Source organism: Pseudorasbora parva, chromosome 14, assembly GCF_024679245.1.
Source record: "Pseudorasbora parva isolate DD20220531a chromosome 14, ASM2467924v1, whole genome shotgun sequence".
Taxonomy (NCBI): domain Eukaryota; kingdom Metazoa; phylum Chordata; class Actinopteri; order Cypriniformes; family Gobionidae; genus Pseudorasbora; species Pseudorasbora parva.
Window position 1 is genome coordinate 19,354,296 of NC_090185.1, and position 13,219 is coordinate 19,367,514.

At 36.0% G+C, this 13,219-nt stretch overlaps 1 protein-coding gene across 1 annotated transcript in view; it reads right to left on the reverse strand.

Annotated features, from left to right (window-relative positions):
- Positions 1 to 13,219, reverse strand: part of lrp1ba (low density lipoprotein receptor-related protein 1Ba) — a 334,663-nt gene that overhangs the window by 232,480 nt on the left and 88,964 nt on the right. The window contains exons 5-8 of the mRNA XM_067415030.1: positions 9,110 to 9,238; positions 4,155 to 4,412; positions 3,633 to 3,795; positions 1,228 to 1,450 (exon numbers count right to left, since the gene is read on the reverse strand). Of these exons, the coding sequence (XP_067271131.1) occupies positions 1,228 to 1,450; positions 3,633 to 3,795; positions 4,155 to 4,412; positions 9,110 to 9,238 (773 nt within the window). The remainder of the gene's footprint in view (positions 1 to 1,227; positions 1,451 to 3,632; positions 3,796 to 4,154; positions 4,413 to 9,109; positions 9,239 to 13,219) is intronic.

Genomic DNA, 13,219 nt, shown 5'->3' on the forward strand with positions numbered 1-13,219 from the left:
TGACAGACACTGTGCTATGTACCCTTTATCCACATTATATTTCATCTTCAACAGCATTTTAAATTTATGTAATAATACGTCTGGCCATTAACTTTTAAATACATCATTATATTCAAATTGTAGACACATGAGGAGAGTCTCCGCATGAAAGACCCACGACTGGCATCAATGTGCTTCTACATTTCTCTCTGATATGGTTAGGAAATTAAATTCGTATGAATGTTGAGGACTTGAACTGTGATAGTATGATTGACAGGCCAGTTTCAACGGTGACAGAATGCATGGAACTAAGCGACAGATCTGTCCATTAAAGACGAAGAAGTAGTATGTCCCAAAAGCTTACCCACTATTCTGCTGCACACTCAAAAGTCTGTACTTTTTCATCTCACAAAGAGTACATACTTTTAGGTCGTAGTATAAGTAGGTGCATTGAATTGCAGCATAAGTTGAGGGTTTTGGGTAGGGTTGACAGGAAATTTGTTCCAGGACCACCAAAGGTTTGGTGAATTCACAGTCAACTCTATTGCCTTTAAACGTGAAAGCCAACAACTAATCAACAATGAAAGCAAATCTAAACACTTACAAAGCCCAAGCAGAATCAACAGCACCAAGCAAGATGTTGCATGGATCCCGATACTTAGCATGAAAAACGACTGAAATTGACACAAATGCTGTCTTCAAAACGCCCCATAAACCATAAACACCTGCACACAGGCGCTTTCCAAAAGGGAAGGGAGGAATTTGTGAAAAAAAGTTCCTAAGTATAGGATATTAGTTAATACCAGATGTCTCATAACGCTGATAAACAGGCATGGATGGATTATCTATTGGTTTTTGAGAAAAAGGCACGAGTTTGACACTGCCCTTGGCCCGTTCTATGAACTATGGATGAAATTTATACTGAATTTATGAAGCTATGAATTTTGTATCACCATACTTTTGGGCCCGTTCAAGGGGCGAGGGAGAGAGGCCAAACTTTATAGCCTTTGAAATAAACCGCTTTAAGAGTTATTCAAAGGAGCATCATCTATCACAGCTTTACTGCTGACTATTAAAGCCGTAAAAAACCCACAGGAACTTTTTCTATACACTGTAGTTTAGTTGTTTAGAGGTCGCGCTTCTTTGTAGGTCTGGAACCGTCGGGTCGGCGTAAACAAGATGCTCGCCAGCGTGAGGGTCTTTTTGGCATGAAGATCTTAGAAGAAACCAAGCTCAAGAACGTCTTACCGAGTTGCCTTGGATGATCGCGTGTCTGTTCTTGCCATTGTAATCCACAACTTCGATAAAATCCAGATAGGCGTCCGCCCAGTAGACGAGCTTCTTGACCAAATCCAACGTCACGGCGGTCGGCTGTTCGGTTTTATACTCCACTATCTTGGTTCGGTTGGTGCCGTCCATGTTGCAGCGCTCCACTTTGGCTATTGTCCCGTAGTCCGTGAAGAACAGTTTTCTAGGGGGTGAGAACACATCGGGTTTTACAACCTGCCTGACATTAAAGAAATCAGAAGTCAAGGCCGGTTAAGATTTAATCAATCTGTGTGTCAAAGACACAAAAGTGTTGTGTTAGAGCAGAACGCTCGCAGTAGCAACAGCACAATTAAAGAGCTGAATGAATGGGCCGCAGTATGATATTTCTTTTTATGCTAACACACACTTGACAGTGGAGTGAAAGAGGGGGAGGTCATCCGCATTATTCCGCACGAAAATTGCGGCACAGAAACGGCCCTCATCGTCTGAAAGCGACAAACTGCTCCCAACAGCATGCACAGGTCTGCGCTGCATACAAATGAATGTTTACCAAGAGACCAAAGAGTTTCTCACGTCACAGAAGCGCAGATGACTCAGCATCAGATAAGGATGATTTATTCACGCCTATGAAAAATGTAATCGAGAGTCTCCTCCGTGTGATCGGTTTAAGATAGCTGGATATCTATGTAGAGGTCAATGAATTATGAACGATTTGTTTGGAGAGGGTTCTAAAAGGTCAAAGGTTATATTGAGTGGGATTGGCCTTTTACAGTTGGCCAGTTAGACTTCAGTGACCGTCATGAAAGTAAGAATGACGGTATGACCTTGATGATAGGATTTAATCTCACAATACTTTGCTGCTTTTGTAGGGATTTCAAGTATCTTGCTTATATCCTACTACAACTACTACTACTACTAATAATAATAATAATAATAACTCAATTGTATCTAAACTATTATTTTATTAAACTATAATTAATGTTGTTGTTGTTGTTAATAATAATAATTATTTACTATATTTAATTTGTATTTAATTAATGTGTGTAATATGTAACATTTACATTAAATGAGTAAGGTATTGCAATAATAATAATAATAATAATAATAATAATAATAATATTATTATTATTATTATTGTTTTTATTATTATTATTATTATTATTATTATTTGTAGAAGTAGTAGGAGTAATAGTAGTAGTAATATATACACTCTAACTATTTATTAAACTACTGATTAACAATAATGATAATAATAAATAGTTTAATAATAAATATTCCTTCAAAGTAAATATTATTATTATTATTATTATTATTATTATTATTATTATTATTATTATTATTATTATTATTATTATTATTATTATTATTGATGTTGTTGTTGTTGTTGTTATTATTATTAAACATACTCTTTATTCTATTTAAACTATTTAGTAAGCTACTGATTAATAATAATTATAATAATTATAATAATAACAATAATAACAAATAGTTTAATAATAAATATGTATTCTAAGTATAAAATAAGTATAAAACATAATAATAATAATAATAATAATAATAATAATAATAATAATAATAATAATAATAATAATTACCTAATTTGTTAAATTAAATGTTATCATTTACAAATGAAAGATACTTTATCATAATTTAATATTTCCAGATTTTATTCAGAAACTGGTGCACAAAAAAAGGGGAAAAAAAGAAAAACAGCTTGTGTGTTTGTAACACTTGAGTAACGCTAACATTATAAAAAAAATAGTTCAGACTCACAATTAATACATATATTATATATACATAAACTGTACATGTATGAACTGATGATATATATGTACATTATATTGGCTTAAATGTATATAGTATATTTTAGTATCAGAATATATCTGACCCTGGACCACAAAACCTGTCATGAGTTGAACGGGTAGATTTGTGGCAATAGCAATAGCGTATATGGGTCAAAATGATTGATTTTTCTTTTATGCCTAAAATCATTAGGATATTTAGTAAATATCATGTTCCATGAAGATATTTAGTAAATTTCCTACCATAAATATATCTAAAATGTATTATTAGTAATATGCATTGATAAGGACTTCATCTGCACAACTTTAAAGGCGATTCCTCAATATTTGCACTGTGTTGCACCCTCAAATTCCAGATTTCAGAATAGTAGTATCTCAGCCAAATATTGTCCTATCCAAACAAAACATACATCGGTGGAAAGCTTATTTAGATTTATTCAGCTTTCATGTGATGTATACATCTCAATTTCCAATAATTGACCCTTATGACTGGTTTTGTGGTCCAGGTTCATTGCTGCCATCTCATGTATACAGTTAATGGCCAGCCCTAAAAGGACTTAATGCTTGTCTCTGTGACCATACCCCATGATGGGATCCAGTGCTAGGCCTTTCGGGTTCTGGATGTCCAGGTCAATGATGGTGACACATGCATCTCCCTGTTCGCTGCACACAAATATCCGGTCGTTCACTCTGTCTATGAAGTAGAAGTTTCCTGTTAGCCAGTCGATGGCCATATGCTCCACATCTACATGGGAGAAACAATTCCTTTTAGACATGCAAAGTCTGCAAACCGAGACAGAAACAATTAAAAATTCATGCGTGCTTCAAAGAAGCAACAACTGACATTCAGCGACTTGACATGCACACTTGACACACTTAACCTTCTGACATTAAACACTTCATTAGCAGATCATTAAACACTTCAAGAGGTAAAAAGAAAGTGGGGAAACGAGGCTAATGAGAAAATTTATATGGACATTAGGAACAAAACACTCACGTTCATAAAAACTTCAAAGGACATTAGTTTGCACTTGCTCTGAATAAAACATCAAAGTTACAAGACATTCCTTAATTTGCACTTTGGGGATAGACGTGGATACTCACTTTGTAGGTTCTGACCTATCCGTATCTCATGTATTTCTGAAAACCCTTTGAGTTTGGTCATGCGGGCACACCACAGCTGACCTGTGTCCTGCGCCGCCGAGAGCCAACAGAGTGACTCTTCTCTATAAATAAAGTCCAATATTTGAGTCCCGTTTGTCTCCATGGACTTGAGATTTGGCATAGATGATCCATTGAGGTAAACAACTGATATAGAATTCATATTCGTCGTCAACAGAACCGGAGGTTTATCGCCAGGATCTGAAAGAGGGAACAGAAAACGCATAGAGGTCCTCAGAGGTATTCATATAACAAATGTTTCCAGTGAATAAATAAATGAAGCGATTATTTATGATAACCATATTCCAACAAACTTCATGCTGGGCAATTTCAGTGCTTGCTGTGGACATTTTGAAAATAAATTCCGAAATAAAATAAATTAGAAAATGTATTTTGTTATTTTTGAACCATCAACTGTCATTAAACAAAGCATGTATTACAAATTTTATTTAAAATTGTAAAATTTCTGGATTTTTTGCAATTAAATATTTTAAACGTTCTGCGTAATTTGACAAAATTTGCTTTTGAAATTAACCTTGATTTGTCTCATATTAACTCTTAATTATATTTTGCTTGTGAAATATTCTAGCAATATGAATAAAAGTGTACCATTTTCACACTATATTATTATTAAGTGACTAGAAAAGTGAAGTTATTAAGTTTAATTATCAAGCAAAATTCATATACATCTGCCCTGGGACCAGTGATGCCAGTAACGTGTTAATTTAAACTGACAATCTCTACTCGTTACTGGAAAAAAAAAGTGGGATTAATCTAATGTGTTACTATTTCCAAATCAGTAATCAGTTTAAAGTAATTTATCCAAATCACTGTAAATTACTATTTTAGTCAATTTCCTTATTAAAGGTCCCATTCTTCGCGTGTTTTCAAAGCTTTGATTATGTTTACAGTGTGCAATATAACATGAGTTCATGTTTCGCGTGTAAAAAAACAGTATTTTTCACACAATTTACTTATCTGTACAGCGCTACTATCCTAAAAACGGCCTGATGATTTCCTTGTTCTATGAAGTCCCTCCTTCAGAAACACGTAACGAGTTCTGATTGGGCCAGCACTTCCTGTGTTGTGATTGGACAGCAGCTTAGTGCACTTTGCCTGGAAAGCTCCCGCCTCTTACCATAACGGGAGATGCAAGCGCTGAATGCACGCTCTTCTCCACGTGGGAGAGAAACAAGACCACGCCCCCTATTTCGCGTGTTCCTGTGGGCGGAGGGTTAGTCAACAAACGGTTCTACTGGCGTCATTCCTGAAGGAAGTGCAGCGGTGTAGTCCAAACCGGCCGTTCGCTGTAGGCTTTGAAAGGGAACTTCTGTTAAATAAAATATCTCGCTTGCCATTGAACTTTGAGCTTCAAAATTTTACAGGTATTATTTATGCTCTAACAGCAACATTACACACTAACTAAAGTTTGAAAAATGGAATTGCGAAGAACGGGACCTTTAACAAAGAAAAAATATATATTTTTGCTTTCTCCTTGCATCTCGGGGAGAGTATTTTTTCAGGAAATAGTTTTTAATTTCAATTTAAAATGTCAGGAGATACATCGTTGACGATACTGTTAAAAATGCACTTTCAATAAAGCGAGTGTTGGCAAAAACGGTTGCCCTTTCTATGTTGAGGCGGCAGCGGTGTTGTCGTCAACTGCTAAATGTAACTAATAAAGTAACTTGTAACCTTACTTAGCTACTTTTAAAATCAAGTAATCTGTAAAGTAACTAAGTTACTTTTTAAAGAAGTAATCTGTAATCAGATTACTTTTTCAAAAGTAACTGTGGAAACACTGCCCGGGACATTAATGTGCATGTAGCTGAATAAACATCCGAAACATATCCTTATTTAAGCATTACATAAACATAAATAAACATTACAAACATTTTTGCTTACCTAAGTAGAAAACAAAACGCGGGTTCATTAAACAGCTCGCACTTGCTGTGACACAAATTGTGCAGACGTAAACTCTGTGATCATCTTGTGTGTGTGTTTTCCCCCCCTTCCTTTCATACTAATGAGCAGACACCATGAAGTGCAATTAACTGCGAGCCTGTAATCATCTCTAAATTTGATAGACAGTTGCGGGTCGGGCTGGATGGGCTCTGATTGACTTTCCATTAGGGCCTCCCCTGTTTATCTCTCCCACGGCGATGTGGTAGGCCAGCTTGCCGGCGGCCATCTGCATATTGATGACAATAAGTGTAACTGACACTCGTATCAGGCGAATGACAGTGTCATCTATACTAATGCGCCCGGATGATCGCCACTGTGATCAGGCTACTCCGCTGAGCCTTTCCTGCTCAATCAAACGTCCCAGAAGGCATTGTGTTTACCCATCTAGTCTAGCTCCTAAAATGTTAAGACAACTATAATTTAAATGCTGAGTGAAATGTCAAGTGCGGAGATTGCTGACCTTTCTTTGTTTTCAATGCTAGACTCTTATTTTCTAGTGGGTCTTGCTAAGAGAAGATATTCACTATAGTGCATGCTATTATTATGTGCCGGTACTTATATCACGGCCCAATCCCATTTCAACCCCTTACCCCTACCTATTCACATGAAGGGGTATGCGGTGTCTTGATTCTATTTTGGTAGGGGTAGGGGGAAGGGCCATATAGTCCTTCAAAAGAAGATTTTTTCGGGACCCCTATGAAGAGGTATGAGAAATTTCCCTGGATACACCAGGTACAGTGGAAACATGCATGACCCTGTGATTTCCACGATACTGAAAACACGGACGGAATCACGGAATCCAGTCATAAAAACTTAGTTTCAGTCGATTATTCACGATAAAACACGCGTATGATCGCTTCATCAGAAAAGTTATCCGTGTCACTGCACAACACACTTAGCAACCACATATGTTCGTTCTCATTGAAGCTTGTACTATTATGAGAGAAGTCGAGTGTATTACCTGCATTCAGATTTAGCGTATTTCTTAAGGTCAGTCCTATGTTCATAATTAAAATATCCATTGAATGTGCGCTGCGATATCTTGTCGTTTTACCAGTAAAGGGCTGCTCCTCTGTCTTGAAAGTGACAGTTGCATCGTGTTCCCGTATTCATAACAAGTTTCAGTCCTTTCAATATAAAAGTCTTAGCTACTGACTGATTCACTCATAAAAAAAAATGGTCGGCATCTAATGGTGTAATAATTACACCGATCTATAGAGAAAATATATAAAGAGCAGTGGTTGCCGTTCATGGTGAGGGACTTTTTTTTTTTTTGGCGGAAGGGAGTCTTTTAGTGATTTCATTTAATAAAAGTTGGATTGATACAGATATTTTGGCTTTAATATTTGTATTGTGTACGGAGCCTCGCACACAACATGCAAGAAAAAAAAAATCGTCATATATCTTAAACATACAAACTCGAAGGTCTTCACAACAACCAATCAAAATAAGTTTAGTTTAAGTTTAGTTTAACTAGAACAATTATAAATACACACAAAATGTCTGGGGAAGATAGAACTTTTTTTTTTAATATAAATTATAGTTTTTTTATAGTATATATAGTTTTATTCAATTAATTAGACATGCTTTTTGATCATTAAAATGTAATTAGACCATTAAAATGGAATCAAAAAAATAAATAAAAAAATAAACAGAATTTGAAAAAATTAAAGTAAAATGCATTTCATAGGGCCTTTAACAAATACTTTTAATAAATTGTTGTTAAATTGAATCTGTTCAATGATTTTAATTAATGAAACATGCTTATTGATAAAAAATATATATATATTTAACCATTACAATGGAGTACAAAATTTAAATTAAAAAAAAAGGGATCCAGAAAAGATTAACGAAAAAAAAAAAGTAAAAAACAGATTTTGGAAAAAAATTAAATGGATATCATTGGGCCCTGTCTTCCCAAATGAACAAAGATTAATTTTGGCATTGATCATATTTTTTGGCATTGATAAGGATTTTAATGACAAATAATCATTTGTTTTATGTTACATTTAATCTTGTGTTCATATTGACGGTCATGTTGTTGTGATAAAAATCTGCGTATTTCCATTAACGCAGGAGCTGGCGGCGACATAGGATGACGTGTAATGGTGTAGTAGTGGTGCACCCTCTTTTTGCCACTCTGTTTTAAGGGGCCAGGGGAAGGGATAGGCAAATGGGTAGGGTAGGCAAAGGGCTATAAAGTAGAATTGGGCCTAAGTATTTCAACAATCTTCCATCCCTAAAATAAACCAATTAGACTTACCTAGAAGTATAGCAATCACAAAGCAATGTGTTAAAAACCACCAACCCTTTAGCAAAAGGCTAGAAACTACCAAGAATCCCAATAATCACGCAAAAAGAAAGTTTTATCAACAGGCTAGCAAGTATGCCCTGAATCCCCAATAAAACCTCTTAGCAACGGCTTAGAAACCACCCAGGACACCCTAGAAACCACATAGTAATGTGCTAAAAAAAAAAAAAAAAATACGTAAGCAGCTAACAGCAACACAGAACACCCTAGAAACCACATAAAATGTCCTAAAAAAACACTCATTAGCGAAATTCTAAGCAAGTATGCACACCCTCATAATTATAAAATAGTCAAAATGCCTTAGCAACCACCTAGCAACTACAACACCCCCTAAACCCCTGCTCCTCAACAAAACGTACTGTACCCTAAAGCCAAAGTCACATAACAATGTTAAAAAAAAAAAAAAATCTGTCAATTTTATTTTTTAGTACTCTGTCAAAAAGTTGAAGCTGCCGGTCATCACTCCAGCACTTAGCACCTCGAGCACAAATTTGATTTACTCATGGGTTAAATTATTTGTATACTTGTGCTTTTACAGCACAGCTGAAAACCAAAGTAAAATACATGTTGCTTAATGCACTTTTTTTGGACTGGAACTAACGGGGATGATAAATGGACTCACCTGTTTTGGCTTTGCAGGATCGTCTGTTGGCCTGCAGGCTGAAGCCATCTGTGCATGCGCATCTGTACGATCCCTGCGTGTTCATACAGATCTGACTGCATGTCCCGTAATCCCTGCATTCATCATGATCTGCGGGCGACAGCGGGGCTATTTATTAAACGCTTAATGTGCTCAAACATGACCTAAATATGCAAACCCAACTCATAATGTCGCCATTCCGCAGCAACCCATCAAAATATATGAATATGCTAATGTGTGTTTGGACAGGGAAGGGAAAGTAAATTGCTGTTTTGCTTGACATAATCAACAACAATATCTCTGAGGGTCGAGTTCATGCATTGGAGAAACAAGCACAGCTAGCTTTGCTAGAGACCTTAAAATGCCATTAGCTGAGGCATCTGTTCGTGGTTACTCTGTTTGGTGCCTGATTAGAACTGATACAAAATCATTGAAAGGATTTATGAATGGCACTGACGGAGATAGGTCACGTGACAGTAACAACATGGCGGATGCAGTCCGTCTGAATTTCATTCAAACAAGAGGACTTTTAACAGTCATGAAGTAAATTCAAAGTATAATGTATTAACTATTCAGACAGTACGTGATTTCAAACGCAGCAAATATCATTCAAATAACCCCAGCTTGTTAGCCTACTAGCTTAGCATATAGCTCTAACATTTGACTAGCTAAAACAAGGTTTCACCACACCAAGATGCTTTGTTTTTCACCACATATTAGCTGAGAAAACATTGCCTTACCTAACGTTGGTTAGGTAAAACAAGATATTGGGATATTCCGTGTCTGATTAGAACTGATACAAAATCAATATATGACTTTTTCTTAATCATACAAACAAAGTACCTTTCAATTTACACGTCAAATAACATCACAAATGTTCCAACCATTTTAAAACATATCTTTTTATATTATTACAGACTTTATTTGAGTATCATTTTATATCTTTTTATTTTACCTCATGTATTTATGAAAGTGAGTAGCCTGTGTGCTATGCTTTGTCGACGTTAAAAATCTTTTTAATATATCAGCAAAACACTGCAGACTTTCTTAAGGTTGTCACTTTATTAATATTAAGCAAAACCAACGGACAAATGTTTACCCTGAAGCCGTCTCAAAATCGCGGTTTGAAATCCACAGGGTTTCTGTCTTCACCTTGTAAACAATCACATCAAGTTGGTCGGTTTTAACATATCATTAAAGGGATAGTTCACCGAAGAAATTAACATTTTGATGTTTATCTGCTTACCTCCAGGGACTCCAAGATGTAGGTGTGATTGTTTCTTAAGCAGAACACAAATTAAAATTTTTAACTCCAACCGTTGCTCATATAATGCATGTTATGGGGTGTATTTCTATGAGAATAAAAAACACATAGACATACGAATCCATTTTAAACCGTGTGGCGACACATTGATGTCTTAAGACACAAAACGATCGCTTTCTGTGAGAAACCCTACAGTATTTGTTGTTTTATACCTCATATCAGACTAATCTCATCTAGAATTCTCAACGTCATTACTTCCGTCGAAGAAGGTAAAAAAAAAAACAGAGCGATCATAGAAATATTTACATAGAGCCTCATCCGAGCAGGCAGTAATGAGTAAAAAAATAAAAAAAATAAACATATATATATATATATATATATATATATATATATATATATATATATATATATATATATATATATATATATATATATATATATATATATATATATATATATATATATATATATATATATATATATATATATATATATATATATATATATATATATATATATAAAGAGGCGGGACGTGGGTGGAGAAAGACAGCAGACAAACGGCAAGTACAGTCCCTGACAAAAGTCTTGTCGCTTGTGTACAAATTGACCTAAAATGCCGCTGAAATATATTTCTAATCAAGATATTTTTACAAGAAATGGCTAATTTTAATCCCACCAGCTTTTGTGATAATGTTTCAGTGAAAAACTAAACTTTTAAAAAGTATTCTAATATTCACAGCTTGGTAAAGCCCATTGAGTCAAGGTGTTGTCACCTTGTCATATGAGCTTCACCTGTGACTAATAATGGATCAATTAGGTCTCAAGTGTGTATAAAAAGAACCCCAGTACGCTAGACCTTCACATCAACTGCAACTAGACCTCTGCAAACATGCCTAAGATTCACCCAGAGACTAAAGTTTTGATTATCAAGAGGCTGAAGACCAGATCCACTGCTGATGTGGCAGACACCTTCAATGTGTCTCAGCGTCAAGTACAGAGGATAAAAAAAAGATTTGAAGAGACTGGAGACGTTTTTGACAAGCCCAGGTCAGGCAGACCCCGCAAGACAACTGCTCGAGAGGACCGTCTGTTGGCTTGAAAATCCAAGGCCAGCCCATTTTCCACTGCAGCAGAGCTCCACGAGACCTGGTCACCTGAAGTCCCTGTGTCAACCAGAACAGTTTGTCGGATTCTGTCTCAATATGGCCTCCATGGTCGAATCAGTGCCCAGAAGCCAGCACTAAACAAAATACAATTGAAAAACCGTGTGACATTTGCCAAGGCCCACAGCCTGCTAAAAGGATGGACGCTGGAAAAGTGGCAGAAGGTGGATTTTAAGATGAATCTTCAGTTGAATTACACCACAGTCGCCGCAAATATTGCAGGAGACCTACTGGAGCCAGAATGGATCCGAGATTCACTTGGAAAACAGTGAAGTTTGGTGGCGGAAAAATCATGGTCTGGGGTTACATCCAGTATGGGGGTGTGCGAGAGATCTGCAGGATGGAAGGGAACATCAATAGTCTAAAATACCAAGAAATCTTAGCTACCTCTTATATTCCCAACCATACAAGAGGCCAAATTCTGCAGCAGGACGGTGCTCCATCGCATACTTCCATCTCCTCATCAAAGTTCCTCAGGCGAAGAAGATCAAGATCCTCCAGGATTGGCCAGCCCAGTCACCAGACATGAACATCATTGAGCATATGTGAGGTAGGATGAAAGAGGACGCATGGAAGATGAAACTAAAGAATATTGATGAACTCTGGGAGGCATGCAAGATTGCTTTCTTAGCTATTCCTGATGACTTCATCAATAAATTGTATGAATCCTTGCCAAACCGCATGGATGCAGTCCTTCAAGCTCATGGAAGTCATACAAGATATTAAATTTGAATCTCACAGCACCACAACTTAATTTGCTGACATATTTTTGTATTTGCAGTAAATTTGTTACATTTCTTGCCAAAATTTGACCTTTCTGTCTTAATTAAATGATAAATATTTCTTCTGTGAAAATTATTTATTTCAGTGCATTAAACATCATTTGGGAGGGTTTTAGCTTTTCATATGAGCTATTTCTAACACCAATTGATTAATTAAAAGTCAGGTTAATATCAGGTATTTCTACAAAATAGATAAGCGACAAGACTTTTGTCAGGGACTGTATAGTGACAGCAGCAGCAATCCACCTGTCACTCAAGTGGCCATGCAGAATCATGCAGAACATTAACTTTAAATTCAAGTGGCCACGCCCTTAATTATGCAGAACATTAACTTTAAATTCAAGTGGCCATGCAGAATCATGCAGAACATTAACTTTAAATTCAAGTGGCCACGCCCTTAATTATGCAGAACATTAACTTTAAATTCAAGTGGCCACGCCCTTAATTATGCAGAACATTACCTTTAAATTCAAGTGGCCACGCCCTTAATTATGCAGAACATTAACTTTAAATTCAAGTGGCCACGCCCTTAATTATGCAGAACATTAACTTTAAATTCAAGTGGCCACGCCCTTAATTATGCAGAACATTAACTTTAAATTTAAGTGGCCACGCCCTTAATTATGCAGAACATTAACTTTAAATTCAAGTGGCCACACCCTTAATTATGCAGAACATTAACTTTAAATTCAAGTGGCCATGCCCTTAATTATGCAGAACATTAACTTTAAATTCAAGTGGCCATGCCCTTAATTATGCAGAACATTAACTTTAAATTCAAGTGGCCACGCCCTTAATTATGCAGAACATTAACTTTAAATTCAAGTGGCCACGCCCTTAATCATGCAGAACATTAACTTTAAAAAGTAGCCACACCCTTAAT